The 20,975-nt window shown below is 37.7% G+C and overlaps 1 protein-coding gene across 1 annotated transcript in view; it reads right to left on the bottom strand.

Annotated features, from left to right (window-relative positions):
• Positions 1-547: 547 nt before the first annotated feature.
• The window catches only part of ZDHHC15 (zinc finger DHHC-type palmitoyltransferase 15), a 119,715-nt gene continuing 99,287 nt past the window's right edge, over positions 548-20,975 (bottom strand). Inside the window, exons 11-12 of the mRNA XM_060003058.1 lie at positions 16,811-16,889; positions 548-776 (exon numbers count right to left, since the gene is read on the bottom strand). Of these exons, the coding sequence (XP_059859041.1) occupies positions 16,843-16,889 (47 nt within the window). The 3' untranslated portion in view covers positions 548-776; positions 16,811-16,842. The remainder of the gene's footprint in view (positions 777-16,810; positions 16,890-20,975) is intronic.

The following is a 20,975-nucleotide window of genomic DNA, read 5'->3' as shown; positions in this document are numbered from 1 at the left end:
TTAAAAGTCTTTAAAACACCGATCATTATGTTAAATAAAATGGAAATCTGATCTGATCTTCTCTCTTAGCTGTGGTGTTTTCAGGAATATCACACATCTATGACAGAGAACAGGTTTTACATAGTTGTTCAATTCCCAATTTGAGGACCTTGATCACAGTGTTGAATCTCCCTCTTGAATTTTAGGTACCTGATATAGGGAAGGTGTTCACAGCTCAGCAAATATTTAAATTGCTATTTAAAAAAATATGATTGAATAAAAACTTCAGATTTTTTAAGCCTAATTTTTCACAACACCACAGAAGAATTTTGTGTAAATATGCTGCACATATGCATGCTTATAAATGCACATGTGTACAAGCAGCAAGCTAGTCTGATTCCCCTCAATAAAACAAAGACTCTATAGATATGATTAACAGTCTTTCTAGGGAAGTTAAAGACTCCAAGGAAGTCTTTTGAGTTCCCCTTTACCTGACAAGAGTAATGAAAAGAGCCTCTGGAAAGATAAATATGTTACATTTAGGCTTTCACAGATGGGGAGAGGGGAAATGAAGAAAGAAGCAGAGGAAGACTGGCTTGAATTAATTGCTACCAGATTGATGAGTTCAGCTAGTAAATTAAATAACCTGTAAAGTCCTGAAACATCTATCTGCACAGCAAGAATTTGATGGGATGCTTTCAAATTGTGAAGCTTCCAATCTGCCATGGTGACTTATTTTGAAGATTAGAATGGTTCCCAACACTGAACTCTGTAAGCTTCACTGGAGATAGAGGGTCCTGGGAATGAAAAAAAGAAATTCACAAGTGAGCTAAGCTACTGTAAACATCCACATGGTAACGTCCATTGACAATAATATGCAACTGTTATATATTTTTGAAGAGTATGCATCAGCATTGAAAAATATTAAGTGAAAAAAGCAGGATGCAAAATTATATATACAATGTTATACTTATTTTTAACCCAGAATCATTATCTGGAACAAAGACCAATGAAATACACTAAGTTGTTGGAAGTGGTGGATTCATGGGTAATTTATTTTCATTTTCTCTACTTTCTATTTTCCACATTTCCTCTAGTACATATACATAATAATTTGATAATGCAAAAATACTTATTTCTGAAATTCACAAGAAATAACATAAGCTTTGAAATTGGGCAATTCTGAATTTGAATTCTAACTTTGCTATTTGCTATCTCTGTGATTCTGGACAAATTAGTTTCTTCATCTGTAAAACAGGCATAACAAAATCTAACTAAAACGATATAGTAGGTACTCAAGCAGCTATTATTAGTATAAGCTTTCTGGAAAACAATTTGGCCATATATATTAATGGTCTTTTAAAAAGTTCATACCAGTAGTTTTGCTTCTAGGAGCCTATCATAGGAAAATGATTATAAATGAGGAAAAATGTTTAAGTTCAATGATATTATTGGCAACCTTACTCATAATAGTGAAAAACTGAATAAAATCTTAATGTTGGACAGCAGAGAATTGGTTAAATAAACAATAGCACTTTGATGTAATGGAAATTACTTTCAGCATTAGTGAAAAAAGCAGAATTCGAAACTGAACACAATATGGTCACAATGTTTAACAAATATATTCATATAAAATATCAATGGAATATAACAAAATGTTAACATGAGTTATCTTCAGGTGGTGGGATTATAGGTGATTTAAATTTTCTTCATAGTTTTTCTCTTTTCTTTTATGTTTAATATACTTTTAAAATTATTTCTAACTTTTCCTTTTGGCCATGCCGTGTGGCTTGCGGGATCTTAGTTCCCTGACCAGGGATTGAAAATGGGCTCACGGCAGTGAAAGTGTTGACTCCTAACCACTGGACCTCCAGGGAATTTCTTAAAGTATTCTTTTATTATAAAAGCAATTCATGTTCATCATAGAATAATTGGAAACTATAGAAAGGGATAAAGAAAAAAATGACCTATCATCTCAGAGACTGTTTCCCATGCCCCCTTCTTCTCATTCATTCATTTGACAAATATTTATTGAATACTTACCATGTGCCAGGCATTGTGCTAGAAGCTGGCACTAAAATGTGAACAAGACATAGTGACTGCTCTCAAGGAGCTTACAATCTAGTTTGGGCGACAGAAAAGTAAGTAGGCTATTACAACACAGAATAAAAGGGCTCTCATAATGTTATGGTGGCACCCAAAAGACATCAGTCAGTGATATACCCGAGTAAATGATGTGGAGGCTGAAACCTAGAGAATAAATACTATATAGCCAGCTGAAGGAGACTGGAATGGAGGAGGTGGGAGGTTGCTGAGGAAGCATCCCAATCATGGGAAGCATCAGTGGCATGTTTGAGGGGCTGAAAGAAGTTGAGGTGTGGCTCAAGTATAGAATGTGGGGATAGAACTGGTGGAGAAGAAGCTTCAGAGTTAAGAATCTGGAGAGATGAGCAGGGGCTGGATCATAAAAGGTCTTGTAAGCCATGTTAAGGAGTTCAGACTATGCTGAAGCCAACAAAAGAGCCACTACACAGATTTAAGTTTTTCATCATTCTAGCTGCAAAATGGAGAATGGACTGGAAGAGGGGCAAGACGGGAATCAGGAAAATCAGTTAAAAAGCTATTGCAGTAACACAGATGACAGACACATGGTTTGGGGTCATGGTAATCAGGCTAGAAAAAGTACACAGCTTCCAGAGATATTTAGGAAGTACAATCAACACACCTCAGTGAAAAATTAGATGTGAGTGGGAGATGAAGGAGAAGGAACAAAACAGGAAATGGATTTTGGGGTGGGTGAAATTGAAAGGCACTTGGTTATTCAGGTCTGGAACTCAGTAAAGAGTTCTGGGCTGGAGATACATATCCAGCAGTTATCAGCATACATATGCCCTTTAGCCAAGAAATGGGTAGATTCCCTAAGGAATGAGTAGATTTATGTGATGGTCAGGAGAAAACCTAGCAAAGTTTGGGAAGACACTGTCTTAAGAAGGAGATGTCTGATGGTAGGGGTGGGGGGAAGAAGGGTGTAGGAAGTTCCAGAGAAGCATGAGAGAAGGATTTTTTAATTTATAATTTAAATGTATTAAAATTAACTTCTGTTTGGTTTACAGTTCTGCGAGCTTTTACACATGGGTGGAATCTTGTAACCACTATCTCAGATACAATGTAGAACTTCCTCAGCCCCCTAAGCCAGGCAACCACCAATCTGTTTTCTCTTTATGTATTTTTGCCTTTTCCAAAATTTCATACAAATGGAATCATATAGCACATAGCCTTTAAAAAATATTTTTGTTTTTTTAAATTGAAGTATAGTTGACTTACAATATTATATTAGTTTCAGGTATACAACATAGTGATTTGATATTTTTATAGATTATGCACCATACAAAGGTTATTACAATATTATTGATGACATTCCCTGTGCTATGAACTGGGATTTTTTCACTTACAATAATGCATTTTAGGTTCATCTATGTTGCTATAAGTATCAATTGTTCATCAAATCAAAAGATTGCTGAGTAGTATACTTTGTTTACTCTTTTTTTTTACATCTTTATTGGAGTATAATTGCTTTACAATGGTGTGTTAGTTTCTGCTTTATAACAAAGTGAATCAGTTATACATATACATATGTTCCCATATCTCTTCCCTCTTGCGTCTCCCTCCCTCCCACCCTCCCTATGCCACCCCTCTAGGTGGTCACAAAGCACCGAGCTGATCTCCCTGTGCTATGTGGCTGCTTCCCACTAGCTATCTATTTTACGTTTGGTAGTTTACTCTTTACCCATTGAAGGACATTTCTTTTGTTTTCCAGGTTTGGGCTAGTATAAATAAAGCTGCTATAACCATTCATATACAGATTTTTGTGTGAACACAAGTTTTCATTTTCTAGGGGAAATATGCAGGAGTAGGATTACTGGGTCATATATGGTAAGTGTATGTTTAACGTTGTAAGAAACTTTATAAGGAACTGTCAAACTGTTTTTCAGAGTACCTGAGCTATTTTGCAACCCCACAAGAAATGTATGAGAATTCCAATTGTTCTGCATCCTTATCAGCACTTGGAATTATCCCTATGTAAAAACAAAATTACCCATTCCAGTATGGGTATAAAGGAATCTCCTTGTGTTTTAATTTGCATTTTCCTAATGGCTAGTGATATTGAGCAGCTTTCCTTCCCCCTGCCTCCTCAATGGATATCTATATTTTATTTATTTATTAAAGTTTTTTTTGTTTTAAAAAAATTTATTTTTTGGCTGCATTGGGTGTTCGTTGCTGTGTGTGGGCTTTCTCTAGTTGCAGCGAGCAGGAGTTACTCTTCGTTGCAGTGCACGGCCTTCTCATTGCGGTGGCTTCTCTTGTTGTGGAGCACAGGCTCTAGGCACGTGGGCTTCAGTAGTTATGATGTACGAACTTCAGTGGTTGTAGCGCACAGGTGTGCGGGCTTTCAGTAGTTGTGGCTCGCAGGCTCTAGAGCACAGGCTCAGTAGTTGTGGTGCAAGGGCTTTGTTGCTCCACGGCATGTGGGATCTTCCTGGACCAGGGCTCAAACCCATGTCCCCTGCATTGACAGGCAGATTCTTAACCATTGCACCACCAGGGAAGTCCCATGGATATCTGTGTTTTAAAAATAACTCCACTGCCATACTACCAATTTTCAAATGTGAATGACTATATTTTAACAAAGACTTTTGGCACTAATTTCATAGACTATTCACAATCAATTTTAATTTATTTTAATTGAAATATAGTTGATGTACAACATTATGTTAGCTTCAAGTGTACTACATGGTGATCTGACATTTGCATACATTATGAAATTATCACCCTGATAAGTCTAGTAACCATCTGTCTCCATAGAAAGTTATTACAATATTATTGAACATATTCGTATTTAAGGCCTTCGTTTATTGATTTTGTGTGGATGATCTGTCTATTGATGTAAGTGGGGTGGTAAATTTCCCTACAATTATTGCATTACTGTCAAGTTCTCCTTTATGTTTGTTAATATTTGCTTTATGTATTTAGGTGCTACTATGTTGATGTCCTTTTTTGTCTCTTGTAACACTCTTACACTTTGTTTTAAAATCTATTTTGTCTGATGCAAGTACTGCTACCCCAGCTTTCTTTTAGCTTCCATTTGCATGGAATACATTTTTCCATCTCCTTACTTTCAGTTTGTGTGTGGCTTTAGATCTGAAGTTGAGTCTCTTGTAGGGAGCATGTGTATGGGTCTTGTTTTTTTTTTCTTTTTTCTTTTGCGGTATGCGGGCCTCTCACTGTTGTGGCCTCTCCCGTTGCGGAGCACAGGCTCCGGACATGCAGGCTCAGCGGCCATGGCTCACGGGCCCAGCTGCTCCGTGGCATGTGGGATCCTCCCAGACCGGGGCACGAACCCATGTCCCCTGCATCGACAGGCGGACTCTCAACCACTGCGCCACCAGGGAAGCCCATGGGTCTTGCTTTTTAATCCATTCAGCCACTCTATGTCTTTAGATTGGAGCATTTACTCCATCTACATTTAAAGTAATTATTGATAGGTATTACTTATTGCCATTTTGTGAACTGTTTTGGGGTTGGTTTTGTAGCTCTTTTTGTTGTTGTTCCCTTCTTCATTTGCTGTCTTCCCTTATAATTTAATGACTACCTTTAGTGTTTCTCTTTTTTGTGTATGTATCTATTATATGGTTTTGGTTTGTAGTTGTCATGAGGTACATATATGACAACCTCTCTCTATATATGTGATTATTTTAAGTTGATGATCTCTTAAGTTCAAGTGCATTCTAACCATCTTACATTTCTACTCCTCCCCATCCCCAGTGTTTATTGTTTTTGGCATCATATTTTACATCTTTTTGTTTTGTGTATCCCATAACTACTTATTGTGGATATAGATGCTTTTTCTGCTTTTGTCTTTTAACCTTCCTACTAGATTTATAAGTGGTTATTCTACTACCTTTACTGCATGTTTGCCTTTACCAGTGAGATTTTTCTTTTCATAATTTTCGTATTTCTAGTTGTGGCCTTTTTTGCTTAGAGAAGTGCCTTTAACATTTCTTGTTAAGCTGGTTTAGTGGTGCTGAACTCTTTTTGCTTTTGCTTTGTAAAACCCTTTATCACTTCTTCAAATCTGAATGAGAACTTTGCAGGGTAGAGTAGTTTTGGTTGTAACTTTTTTCCTTTCCTCACTTCCAGTATATTGTGCCAATCCTTTTGGCCTGCAGAGTTTCTGCTGAAAAGTCAGATGATAGCTTTATGGGAGTGCCCTTGTACATAACATGTTGCTTTTCTGTTGCTGCTTTTAAGATTCTCATTTTAATTTTGCCATTTAGATATAATGTGTCTTGGTGTGCACCTCTTTGTGTTCATCTTGTTTGGGACCCCTCTGTGCTTCCTGAATCTGCATGTCTTTTCCTTTCCCAGGTTAGGGAAGTTTTCAGCTATTATTTCTTCAAATAAGTTCTCTAACCCTTTATCTATATCTCTTCTCTTTCTGTGATCCCTATAATGAGAATGTAGTATGCTGATGTTGTCTCAGAGGTCCCTTATACGATCCTCATTTTTTTTAAAGCCCTTTTTTTCTTTTTCTTGTTCAGCTTGGGTGACTTCCACTATGCTGTTTCATCTAGATCTCTGATCCATTCCTCTGTGTCATCTAATCCATTGTTGACTCCTTCTAGTGTTTTTTAATTTCTGTTATTGTATTCTTCAACTGTATTTGACTCTTCTTTACATTTTCTAACCCTTTGTTGAAATTTTCACTGTGTTCATCCTTTCTTCTCTTGAGTTTGTTAAACATCTTTATTATGATTACCTTGAACTCTTTATCATGTAGATTGCTTATCTCCATTTCATTTCATTTAGTTCTTCTTCTGGGGTTTTATCTTGTTCCTTTGTTTGGAATATATTCCTCTGTCACTTCATTTTGCCTAAATTGCTGTTTTTATTTCTATGTATTTGGTAGGTTGGTTATGTTTCCCGATCTTGGAGAAGTGACTTTATGTAGGAGACGTCCTATGGGGCCCAGCAGCATGCTCCCCTCAGGTCACCAGTGCTATATGCTCTAGGGGTGCCCCCATGTGGGCTGCATGTGCCATTCTGTTGTGTCAGGGCTAACTACTGGGGTTGTGTTGGTGGGTAGGTCTTGATCCCAGTCTGGTTGGCTGTGAGGCCATGCCTTGTGCAGTAGCTGTGGGCCCACTGAAGTGTGGGCTAGGCTTCCTACATGGCTGGCTGTGTGGCCCTGACGGGTTTGGAGCTGCTGCCAGCCTGCCGGTAGATGGGGCTGTGTCCCCAGTGCTAACAGGCTGGTAGGAGGATTCCAAAATGGTGCTTGCCAGTGCTGGTATTATCATGATAGAATGAGGTCCCTAATGGCTGCTGCCACTGTCTCCATTCCCCAGGTGAGTAGCAGTTGCCCCCCTGTCTCTCCAGGAGTCTCTCCAAGATCAACAAGTGGGTCTGACCCAGGCTCCTTTCAAACTACTGCCTCTTCCCTGGGACTTGGAACATGTGGGATTTTGCATGTGCCCTTTAAGAGCAGAGTCTGTTTCTTACAGCCTTCCAGCTCTCTCAACCTAAGCCCTGATAGTTTTCAATGTCAGATGTTCTGGGAGCCTGTTTTCCCAGTGCAGGATGCCCAGGCTGGGGAGCCTGACATGGGAGTCAGACCCCTTGCTCCTTGGGGACAATCTCTAGGACTGTGATATTCCTCCCATTTGTGGTTGCTGACCTGGGGGTGTGGATTCTGACTATACTGCATCTCTGCCCCTCCTACCCATCTCATTGTGGTTCCTTCTTTATGTCTTTAGTTGTAGGAAATCTTTTCTGCTAGGTTTCAGGTCTTTCTCATAGATAGCTACTCTGTAAGTAGTTGTAATTCTGGTGTGTCTATCGGAGTAGATAAGTTCAGGGTCTTCCTACTCCGCTATCTTGGCAACCCCATCAAGCATGTTCTTATGTTTATTTCCACTTCTTTGGTGAAGTGTCCATTGAAAACTTTTGCCCATTACTTTATTGTGTTGGTTTCCTTACTTTTGACATTTTAGAGCACTTTACATTTTCTGGATACAAGTCCTTTATCAGATATGTGTTTTGCAAATATTTTCTCCCAGTCAGTGGCTTGTCTTTTTATTCTCTTAACAATGTTCTTCTCAGAGAATACATTTTTAATTTTGTTGAAGTCCAATTTGTAAATTTTTTCTTTTATGTATATTACTTTTGATGTCATATCTAAGAACTATTTGCCTAACTCAAAGTGATAAAGATTTTCTCCTACATTTTCTTCTAAGATTTTTATAGTTTTACATTTTACATTTAGGTATATGATCCATTTTGAGTTAAGTTTTGCATATGTTGTGAGGTGTAATAGTATAGGTATGTCCAATTATTCTATCACTATTTGTTGAAGACTATTTTCTCCATTGAATTACCATTGTATCTTTGTGTAAAAATCAGTTGAGAATCTTTATATGGGTCTATTTCTGTATTTTATTTTTTATTCTGTTCCATTGGCTTATGAGTCTGTCCTTTGGCTAATACCACACTGTCTTGACTACAGTAGCATTATAGTATGTCTTAAAATTGGACAGTTTGAGTCCTTCAGTTATGTATTTTTTTCAGAATTGTTTTGGCTATTCTAGTTCCCTTTTCCATTTAAATTTTAGTGTAAGCTTGTCTATCTCTACAAAATATTTGATTAAAATAAAAAATTTTAATTAGGATTGTATTAAAGTTGTCTATCAATTTAGGAAGTATTGACATCTTACTTATACTGAGTCTTCTGACCCATAAGCATAGTATATATCTCGTTTATTTAGGTCTTCCATGGTTTTTTTCATCAGTGTTTTACAAGTTTCAGCATACAGATATTGTGTATGATTTGTTACATTTATATCTAGTTAGTTAATTTTTTGAAGTTACTGTAAATTGTATTGTGTTTTTGATTTTGGTTTCCCAGTTGTGCATTGCTAGTGTACAGAAACATAATAGATGTTTGTGCATTGATCTTGTATGCTGTGAACTTGATAAACTCACTCATTAGTTCTAGGAGTTTTTGTAGATTCTTTGGATGATCTATGTGGACAATCATGACATCTGCAAATAGAGATAATTTTACTTCTTCTTTTACAATTAGAGTTACTTTAATCTCCTTTTTTAGCCCTATTTCATGTGTTAGGACTTTCATTATGATATGGGATAGGAGTGATATGAGAGACTATATGAAGTTGTGGTTAATACAGGAAAAAACTACTGGTAAATAGTGAAGACTTAACAGGCCAGGTAAAGTTGGAGGCCACAAATGTGTAGTCTCAGTTGTGTTATTTCTAATCGCTGCAAACAGTATTTATAATCAGTTGTGTTATTTTTGTAGTGGTTCTCAGCAGGCTGAGTACAGAAATGGAGAAGGCAGACAGCTGGATTGAATCTGGAATTTGGATTTTTGCTGGCTAAAGCAATGGAGTTAGGGAGAAAAAATATTGGCAAGAGAGAGGTTGAAGTATTAAGGCTTGATAGTGAAGGAAGTAACCCATGTAAAAAATTTGCTTTTACTTATATTTTTGGTATAATTCCTTTCAGTGTTTTTCTACACATGTAGATACATTTTAATACTTAAAAGTTTTTAATTAAATTAAAAATGTAATTTTATAATGTTTTCAAGGTCCATCCCATGTTGTAGCATGTATTCTTTTGGTTGCCAAATGACATTCCATTGTATGGATATGCCACATTTTATTTATCTACTCATCAGTAGATGGATATTAGTGATGTTTCCACTTTTTGGCTATTATGAATAATGCTTCTGTGAACATTTATGCAGTAGTTTTTGTTTGGACATATGTTTTCATTTCTCTTGGTTATACCAAGGAGTGGAATTGCTGGGGCATATGGTAATTTTATGTTTAACATATTGAAGGACTTCCAAACTGTTTCCAAAGTGATTGCACCATTCTACACTGCCACCAGAAATGTATGAGGATTCCGATTTCTTTACGTCCTCACTAACACTTGTTATCTGTCTTCTGGATTATAGCCATCCTAGTGGAAATTAAATGGTATCTCGTGGTTTTGATTTGTATTCCCTAATAGCTAATGATGTTAAGCATTTTTCATGTGCTTTTTTTTTTTTTTTGCGGTACGCGGGCCTCTCACTTTTGTGGCCTCTCCCATTGTGGAGCACAGGCTCTGGACGTGCAGGCTCAGCGGCCATGGCTCACGGGCCCAGCCGCTCCGCAGCATGTGGGATCTTCCCGGACCAGGACATGAACCCATGTCCCCTGCATTGGCAGGCGGACTCTCAACCACTGCGCCACCAGGGAAGCCCCTTCATGTGCTTACTGATCATTTGTATATGGAGAAATGTCTATTCCAATCCTTTGCTCATTAAAAAAGTTGTATTATCTTTTCATTTATAGAATTGTAAGAGTTCTTTATATATTCTGCATACAAGCCTCCTAACAAATATTTGATTTACAAATGTTTTCTCTCAAAAGATCACATATCGTATGCTTCAGTGGAATCATGGATTATATTCAATGTCCAGAATAGGCAAATCTATAGAGACAGAAAATAGATTAGTGGTTTCCTAGGGGTGGGAGTGGACGAATGGGGAGTGACTGTTAATGAGTATGGGGATTCTTTTGGGGGCAATAAAAATGTTCTAAAATTGATTGTGGTGATCGTTGTATGACTCTGTGAATATCCTAAAAACAACTGAATTGTATACTGTAAGTGATCAAATTACATGGTATATGAATTATATCTTAATAAAATTTTAGAATTAAATGCAATCATATAGCTTTTCCACATAATCTTATCAATTATTCTTCAAAATAATTACCTTTAACAGTACATAATAGTTCATCATAATGATTTAATATTTCACTATTCCTCTATTGTTAGATATTTAGTTTTATTTCCAATTTTCTGATATTATAATAAATTAATGATGAATAGTCATACAGTTCTCTGATTATTTCATTAAAATACATTCCTAAAATGGAGTTATCAGATAAAATTGCATGGGCCATTTAAGGTTTTGATATATGTTATATATTTTGCCCGCAAAAAATTATCTAAGATTTTAACCTTATATCAGCAGCATATAAAAGCACGTGTTTCAACGTGTTCTTGCCAACATTGTAAAAACTGGCTGCTTTAGTGGACAAAAATTGATATTTAGCATTATTTTAATTTGCATTTCTTACTAGTGAAGTTGAATAAGTTTAAAAACATTTCAGAAGAGAACAAAAATGTAAAAAATATCTAATAATTTAGACAAACATACTTCTTTTTATCTTTTTTAAACATCTTTACTGGAATATAATTGCTTTACACTGTTGTGTTAGTTTCTGCTGTATAAAAAAGTGAATCAGCTATACGTATACTTATATCCCCATATCCCCTCCATTTTGTGTCTCCCGCCCAACCTCCCTATCCCACCTCTCTAGGTGGTCACAAAACACCGAGCTGATCTCCCCGAATGATGCAGCTGCTTCCCACTAGCTATCTATTTTACATTTGGTAGTGTATATATGTCCAGGCCACTCTCTCACTTCATCCCAGCTTACCCTTCCCCCTCCCCATGCCCTTAAGTCCATTCTCTACATCTGCACCTTTATTCCTGTCCTGCTGCTAGGTTCTTCAGAACCATTTTTTTTTTTTAAGATTCCATATATATGTGTTAGCATATGGTATTTGTTTTTCTCCTTCTGACTTACTTCACTCTGCATGACAGATTCTAGGTCCATCCACCTCAGTACAAATAACTCAATTTCGTTTCTTTCTATGGCTGAGTAATATTCCATTGTATATATGTGCCACATCTTCTTTATCCATTCATCTGTTGATGGACACTTAGGTTGCTTCCATGTCCTGGCTATGGTAAATAGTGCTGCAATGAACATTGTGGTACATGACTCTTTTTGAATTATGGTTTTCTCAGGGTATATGCCCAGTAGTGGGATTGCTAGGTCATATGGTAGTTGTATTTTTAGTTTTTTAAGGAACCTCCATACTGTTCTCCACAGTGGCTGTATCAACTTACATTCCCACCAACAGTATAGGAGAGTTCCCTTTTCTCCACACCCTCTCTAGCATTTATTGTTTGTAGATTTTTTGATGATGGCCATTCTTACTGGTGTGAGGTAATACCTCATTGTAGTTTTGATTTGCATTTCTCTAATGATTATTGATATTGAGCATCCTTTCATGTGTTTGTTGGCAATCTGTATATCTTCTTTGGTGAAATGTCTATTTAGGTCTTCTGCCTATTTTTGGATTAGGTTGTTTGTTTTTTTTGATATTGAGCTGCATGAGCTGCTTGTATATTTTGGAGATTAATCCTTTGTCAGTTGTTTCGTGTGCAAATATTTTCTCCCATTCTGAGGCTTGCCTTTTCATCTTGTTTATGGTTTCCTTTGCTGTGCAAAAGCTTTTAAGTTTCATTAGGTCCCATTTGTTTATTTTTGTTTTTATTTCCATTTCTCTAGAAGGTGGGTCAAAAAGGATCTTGCTGTGATGTATGTCATAGAGTGTTCTGCCTATGTTTTCCTCTAAGAGTTTTATAGTGTCTGGCCTTCCATTTAGGTCTTTAATCCATTTTGAGTTTATTTTTGTGTATGGTGTTAGGGAGATTTCTAATTTCATTCTTTTACATGTAGATTTCCAGTTTTCCCAGCTCCACTTATTGAAGAGGCTGTCTTTTCTACATTGTATATTCTTGCCTCCTTTATCAAAAATAAGGTGACCATACATGCATGGGTTTATCTCTTGGCTTTCTATCCTGTTCCATGGATCTATATTTCTGTTTTTGTGCCAGTAGCATAGTGTCTTGATTATTGTAGTGTTGTAGTATAGTCTGAAGTCAGGGACCCTGATTCCTCCAGCTCTGTTTTTCTTCCTCAAGATTGCTTTGGCCTTTTGGGGTCTTTTGTGTTTCCATAAAAATTGTGAAATTGTTTGTTCTAGTTCTGTGAAAAATGCCATTGGTAGTTTGATAGGGATTGCACGGAATCTGTATATTGCTTTGGGTAGTAGAGTCATTTTCACAATGTTGATTCTGCCAATCCAAGAACATGGTATAAATCTCCATCTGTTTGTATCACCTTTAATTTCTTCCATCAGTGTCTTATAGTTTTCTGCATGCAGGTCTTTTGTCTCCTTAGGTAGGTTTATTCCTAGGTATTTTATTCTTTTTGTTGCAATGATCCCCTTTTATGGTTGTTAGCATTTGCCTTATGTATTGAGGTGCTCCTATGCTGAGTGTATAAATATTTATAATTGTTATATCTTCTTCTTGGATAGATTCCTTTATCATTATGTAGTGTCCTTCTTTGTCTCTTGTAATAGTCTTTATTTTAAAGTCTATTTTGTCCGATGTGAGAATTGCTACCCCAGCTTTCTTTTTTTTTTTTTGTGGTACACGGGCCTCTCACTCTTGTGGCCTCTCCCGTTTCAGAGCACAGGCTCCGGACGCGCAGGCTCAGTGGCCATGGTTCACGGGCCTAGCCGCTCTGTGGCATGTGGGATCTTCCTGAACCGGGGCATAAACCCGTGTCCCCTGCATTGGCAGGCAGACTCTCAACCACTGCGCCACCATGGAAGCTCTACCCCAGCTTTCTTTTGATTTGCATTTGCATGGAATATCTGTTTCCAGCCCCTCACTTTCAGTCTGTACGTGTCCCTAGGTCTGAAGTGGGTCTCTTCTGACCTAGAGACCCATACAGCATATATTTGGGTCTTGTTTTTGTATCCATTTAGCCAGGCTATAGACATACATAACTTATTCAACCATTCTCATGTTGATAGACATTCAAGTTGTTTTCTGTTTGGGGCTTTTACAAACATTACTGTAGTAATTATGTACATTAAAAAATTATTCATATTGTTAAACATTGAAATGATTGCCCCATTCTTCCCTCCTGTGTTCCCAAATACTTTTCTATTATTATTAGAACATGACCCTGTTATTCCCACAAAATTAATCGGCTAATTTATTTGAACAGAGTGCCCTGGGAAAAGCACTGCTTAAAGGCAATTTTGCTTACCTAGGAAATCATATCAAAAATACATTTTATGCTGGGTCACATGATAGTTCTATTTTTAGTTTTTTAAGGAACCTCGATACTGTTCTCCACAGGAGTCGTATCAATTTTCATTCCCACCAACAGTGCAAGAGGGTTCCCTTTTCTCCACACCCTCTGAAGCATTTGTTGTTTGTAGATTTTCTGATGATGCCCATTCTAACTGGTGGGAGGTGATACCTCATTGTAGTTTTGATTTGCATTTCTCTAATGATTAGTGATGTTGAGCATCCTTTCATGTGTTTGTTGGCAATCTGTGTATCTTCTTTGGAGAAATGTCTATTTAGGTCTTCTGCCCATTTTTGGATTGGGCATATACCCTGAGAAAACCATAATTCAAAAAGAGTCATGTACCACAATGTTCATTGCAGCTCTATTTACAATAGCCAGGACATGGAAGCAACCTAAGTGTCCATCAACAGGTGAATGGATGAAGTAGATGTGGCACATATATACAATGGAGTATTACTCAGCCATTAAAAGAAACGAAATTGAGTTATTTGTAGTGAGGTGGATGGACCTAGAGTCTGTCATACAGAGTGCAGTAAGTCAGAAAGAGAAAGACAAATACCGTATGCTAACACATATATATGGAATCTAAAAAAAAAAAAAAGGTTCTGAAGAACCTAGCAGCAGGACAGGAATAAAGACACAGAGGTAGAGAATGGACTTGAGGACACGGGGAGGGGGAAGGGTAAGCTGGGACGAAGTGAGAGAGTGGCATGGACATATATACACTACCAAATGTAAAATAGATAGGTAGTGGGAAGCAGCCCCATAACAGAGGGAGATCAGCTCGGTGCTTTGTAACCACCTAGATGGGTGGGATATGGTGGGTGGGAGGGAGATGCCAGAGGGAGGGGATATGGGGATATATGTGTACATATAGCTGATTCACTTTGTTATACAGCAGAAACTAACACAACAATGTAAAGCAATTATTCTCCAATAAAGATGTTAAATAAAATGAAATCTAATATATATATATATATATATATTTTATGGCTTAATATTTACCCAAGATATTCTGAAAAAAAGGGTTACATGGTCATATAAGTTTGGAAAAAACTTATTCCACTTTAGGGGATTCACAAAATTCCTTAGCATATTTTAAGTGTTGAGAAGTACTGCACTAAAGACAAAGTTCCATGATCTGCACACAAGAAAATAAGTTCAGCCAAATAAGTTCAGAGGGCTACTATACCCCCCTCTTGGAGAGTCACAAAACTTATTTGCATAATTCCTATGCTAAAGATAACTCTCTAATTTTGATACAGGGTTTCCTAAATTTATTTCACCAGGTAACTTTTTCCCCTTTAACTTCTGTTGGCATGTCAAAGAATACCCATAGTAAAATGCTAAAATAAGAAAATGAGAGACATAAGCACCATGGATATCTGAAGTCTAGGTTCTAGTACCATACAAGTGTCACACATTTTATCAGGGCTTTGGATAAGAAGACAGATTTAATTCTTCCCTCTTTTTTTTTTTTTTTTTTTTTTTTTTTTGCGGTACGCGGGCCTCTCACTGTTGTGGCCTCTCCCGTTTGCAGAGCACAGGCTCTGGACGCGCAGGCTCAGCGGCCATGGCTCACGGGCCCAGCCGCTCCATGCATGTGGGATCTTCCCGGACTGGGGCACGAACCCGTGTCCCGTGCATCGGTAGGCGGACTCTCAACCACTGCACTACCAGGGAAGCCCAATTCTTCCCTGTTTTAAACCTTTGATTATAAGTGAAGGTGTAGTAAATATCCCAAGTCAGGTTTTTAAATGTAGTGCCATATTGGAAAGGGCATGATCTGAGGTCAGACAGATCTGTGTTGCAATCTTAGGTTATCCACTTACTAGCTAGATAGGTGGTTTAACTTCTCTGGACTTCAGTTTTCTCATAAGTAAAATGGGAATAGTAACATTCACCTGACAGAGTTGATGTGAGGATTAAATGAGATAACATACGTAAAGTACATAGCAAAGTGACTGTCATATAGAAGGTTTTATATAGTACCTATACTGGTGCACAGCAGGGTTCTGTAAGGTAAAGAAGTGAAGACCTGAGAGCCCATAGATTGATAGGCTTCTGAATAATTGCCAGCTTTTTCATGGGAATAGAATTGGAAGGCTTATCAGATCAGAGCTTCAAGCTCCATGGTATTTTTATTACTAAAGTTTTCCTTTTAATACTGAATTACATTGGGTTTATTTACCTGTCAATGTTTCAAAGAGAAGGCTTTTTAGCTTTTCACCAGGCCAAAGAGAATCCCATGTGTAAGGCTGCCTGCCACTGATGGACAAATTAGTAGCATTTCGGGAGAGTTGGAGTGTAGGGATGGTGCTTTTTGCCTGTGAGTGGGTAAGAGTAGGTTATTAACTGACATAATGGAGTCAGGCAAAAAGAACCTATTTGTAATCTTTTTCATTTCAGAGACCTGAAATTCACTAGGACAAGGTTTATAATTCATAGTATGAAAGTAAATAACCGAAATGAGATGTATGGCTGTTCTGGATACCCTGGGGTCTTTTAGCCAAAGTGAATAGTGTGAGTTTACAGGGAGTAAGGGAGTCTTTTTCAGTACAATACACAGGGAAATTATGTATAGAACTTCTGCTTACGTGAATAATACAAGAGGGAAGAATTCAACATCTTGTTTGCCAGGGTGATAACTTACTCCTTTTCCAGTTCTGCTCCCCAAGACTGCCTCTTAGCAGTCCAGGTGGTACTCTATGTGTCTCCCTCAGAATACTGACCTGTTTGAGAGATGCAGGAAATGTGAAAACTGCTACGTTTCCGTTTCCACAGCAAGAGATGATGATCCTTCTGGATAATCTGTAAGGTTGAAAAGTGAAATAAACAAATGTCCCTTTCTCTTGTATGGGTGGGTATCCGTTTATTGGCATGTTTGTTTCTCGGTCAATCCCTGGAGGCAGTGGACATCCACAAATATCTAAAGACTGATGTGCTATATAATGAAGCATTTGTAACCAGTCCAAGCATTCACATTTCAAGAGCTGTCAGCCTGCTGTACTATGAATTAAGATTATTTTATTTGTCAGCATTATCTGATCTATAATAGTGGCTGGTATTTGACTTAAATAGCTGTGATCACAGCTCAACTTCATTTGTTTTTAATAGAATGTTTTGGGTCTTGCTACTCACAAAATTACCCTGTCTTGTTATTCCACTGGACATAATTGAGATAGCTGTTATAGTACTTTAGGTGTTGGTGTGTTTCTAAAAAGGAATGAAGTATCCAGAAAATAAGAGGCTTTGGAATCAACAAGCAACATCATTTACGGTACAAATGTTCTTGTTTTCAACACCCAGCCTTTTGAGGAGCAAAGTACACTCTGAATCAGCTTGCTTAATGTACAGATAATCACTTTCTTTATATTCCTTGCATAATAATATACTTGGCACTTTGAGATAAAAAAAAGTTGACAGTGGTTGTCCCTTATAGTTTCTGCTTAGTACATTCTCCTTTATGAAATTGATGTGCTGTTCGGAGTGCTCCCATAAGTGTGAGGTCTGGATGCTAGAAGATAGAGGCCAGCCAGGGTGGGTTACCCTTGCCACAGCAGGCTGGCAACTTCTCATGCCACTGAGTTAACCAGGCACACTCCAGAGACAAGTTTGCTTTCTCCCAGGAAGAGTGGAAAAGTAAAAAGTGGCTCTTAGAATGTCTGTCTTTGGAATCATAGTGGGCACAACATTCTGTCTTCTTTGGAATCCTGGGCCCAGGGTATTCTTGCCCTTAAGTCTGAACAAAAAGCAGTTGTATTGGCCCAGCTCTTCAGTGAAGGATATACAGAGAATTACTTATGTTTGTCAAACACCTCAAAAGAGAAAAAGAGGGAGCAAGTGCTTGAGCATACATCTCATCTTACCTATACATTTCTATCAAGAAAGCAATTGACTTGAGGCTATGGGGAGGGGGAAGGGTAAACGGTGACAAAGCGATAAAGAGGCATGGACATATATACACTACCAAACGTAAGGTAGATAGCTAGTGGGAAGCAGCCGCATAGCACAGGGAGATCAGCTCGGTGCTTTGTGACCGCCTGGAGGGGTGGGATAGGGAGGGTGGGAGGGAGGGAGACGCAAGCGGGAAGAGATATGGGAACATATGTATATATATAACTGATTCATTTTGTTGTGAAGCTGAAACTAACATACCATTGTAAAGCAATTATACTCCAATAAAGATGTTTAAAAAAAAAAAAAGAAAGCAATTGATAAGTGTAAAAGACAATTCTGGAACTTCAACGCACTATTTGCCTTGTTGTTTCCTCCTGACGGTTGGCTGTTTCAGAACTTTGTAGGTATGGTTTGGTAGTGCACCTTTTCAGAAATTGGCTTTTAGTATTCTGCTGAATGGGTTTCTTTTACTCTTTACCATTGCAATCCACACTTCTATTGGCACAGAACAATTCCCCCTAGCAATTATTTAAATTAAAATCAGTCTTGCAGACATTGAAACTTGAGCTGAAAAACTTGATTATCAACTTCCTTCCTAGTTTCACTCCCAGAGGAGATTAAGCTAAGACGGCAAAGGTAGAGTCATCGCCAGGTGAGGACTAAATTGAAAGAATGCAGATGCTTAAAAAAAATCAGGCTCTGCATAACAGAAGACAAATGCAGAACTTAGGAAAACAATTTACTTTCTCCTTCTACCATCTGCACCTACACTGCTTTCACCACCCCCACCTGCTCTTATTGCCTATGTTGTAGTGATTTTTACCATTATTCAATAAATGTTTACTTGAACCAAGAATGATGTCATTTTAGTCTTAGTGTATGCTGGCTCAGCTCTGTTTCTCTTCCTGTCTCATTCTCCTAGCTCTCCTCCCTTCCTTTAAAATCCTATATACCTACATAAACCTTTGATACTATGAGAAGTGACCATAACAGTATATGTACACTTCTTTGTAGCCATTGGTTCTCAGAGATTGGAAAGAATACGGAAATGGACATAATGTGGAATCTTGAAGAACTTAGGTTGAGTTATGACTGCTTTATTGCCTTACATAAGTGACTTTACCTCCCCAGCTTCAACTTTTTCACCTGTAAAATAGGGCAATACTCTCTCATTCACAGTATTTTTGTAATGCTCTTTCCTGAATTATGAGTGTCTTTAGGTTTTATCTTTTACCCTCTGACTTTCTCTTTTCCATTCATTTCCTTGTCCACATGAATGCATGTCAACATTGCTTAGGTGATGCCAAATTTTATATTTTATCTCCTTTTCCTAGCTTTATTCTCTCTCTTGATTATCTCCTACACCATTCATGGGTTTAAACACCATCTCTATATGAATGACTCCCAGATCTCTCTAGTCACTGGGACTGTTTCCAGTTATTTAAAATGTCTCCTGGCTTTAATCCTTCTCCATTTCTAGTGTCACACCCCTCTGGAAGCCACTGTGACACATGCTCAACTACTTATTGCTTTTTCTGGTTCCTGTCTCTGCACATTTCAATATATCCTGCATGCTACTACCTGAGTAACTTTTCTAAAATTTATCTTTCATTATATTAACATCCCTCAAGATCATAAAATTAATATCTATTCCCTCCTGTAGTAAAACTACAAAACCCTCTACCATGTGGCCATCTTACTTCTCTAATATTACTGCTCACAACCCACAATGCCCACCCAGTACATAGGAATGGATGGCCTTCTTAGTGTTCTTACCACATTCAAGTCACACTTCTTACATAGAATGCCATTTCTTTCTTCCTAGCATCTACCCAGATGTTACCCATCCTAATAACATCTAGCTGAAGTCCTATTTCTTCCTCAAAACTTTCACCACTATAGCCCATACACTTATCTTCTTTATTGATATACTGATATTGATATCGATATTGTTTAAGCATCACTGACAATCACACACTTACCATGTGTACCACACAGTACTTAGCACAGGGCTAAGCTTACCTAGGTATGTAATTGCTAACATCACTTTTATAGCAATGAGCACATTAAATCTTGTTAGACTTGTGTGCTTTTCCTATCCTTCCGTACAACTGCAAATTCCTTGAGGGCAGAGGCCATGTTTTATTTATCTTTATATCCCTCCACAATGCCTTGTCTGAGGCATACCTTCAGGAAATACTTTCTGAATTGAACTGATTGATTGCAGACCTGGAATATTTCAGGGACATGAACCAATTTAGGGCTCAGGGTTGGACAATGCAGGTAAAGCAGTAAAATGAATATCCATGATATTACTGCATAAGTTAAGTTTTCCAGGAGCTGAGGGCATGGCCATTCCCTTCTTATCTAGAAACAGGAGGAACAAGTCTCTTGAAAAATGCCTAGGTGCTCAAAAGAGTAGCCCCTCCCTAACTCAGTATATTATGTTTTATGCTTTCAGTGTTGAGACCTAGGATTCTTATTCTTGAGTAAAGGCAAATGACAAGTGTGAGAATAGGTTGTTTATAGCTTGGTGGTCAAAATGCTAGGTGGAGGTTATAAGAGGGAGCAACTGGTGTACCTAGAGAGGATAGTTGAAGAAAGAAATTTGGTTCCAGGATACGGAGAGTATATTAATAAATATAAGCTTACAGTGGATGCTAAAATATATCAATATCTTCCAAAAAAGGAAAAGAGCCATTTGGTGAAAGATATAAAGTTGTGATTATTCAGCTTGATTCCTGACTCCTCATTATCAAATGTGATCATAGAACATCACACCTTAAAGCTGAAGATAGCTTAGAGATCATGGAATTGAAACTGAGCTCCAGAGAAGAGAAGGGACTTTCCAAAAGTCATACATTGAGCCCAGTGGCAGAGCTGGGAAATGATCCCCATGCCAGAGTATTATCCATGTTTTTCCATCATTCTATTTTTGATGAAAGAGGCACAGGAACTGAGAAGTTTTCTTTTAAATGGACCTTAAAAAAGTCTACA

The sequence above is a fragment of the Delphinus delphis genome, chromosome X (genome assembly GCF_949987515.2).
Source record: "Delphinus delphis chromosome X, mDelDel1.2, whole genome shotgun sequence".
Lineage (NCBI taxonomy): Eukaryota > Metazoa > Chordata > Mammalia > Artiodactyla > Delphinidae > Delphinus > Delphinus delphis.
The sequence above is the reverse complement of the archived record's forward strand: the minus strand, read 5'-3'. Positions and strand labels throughout refer to the sequence as shown.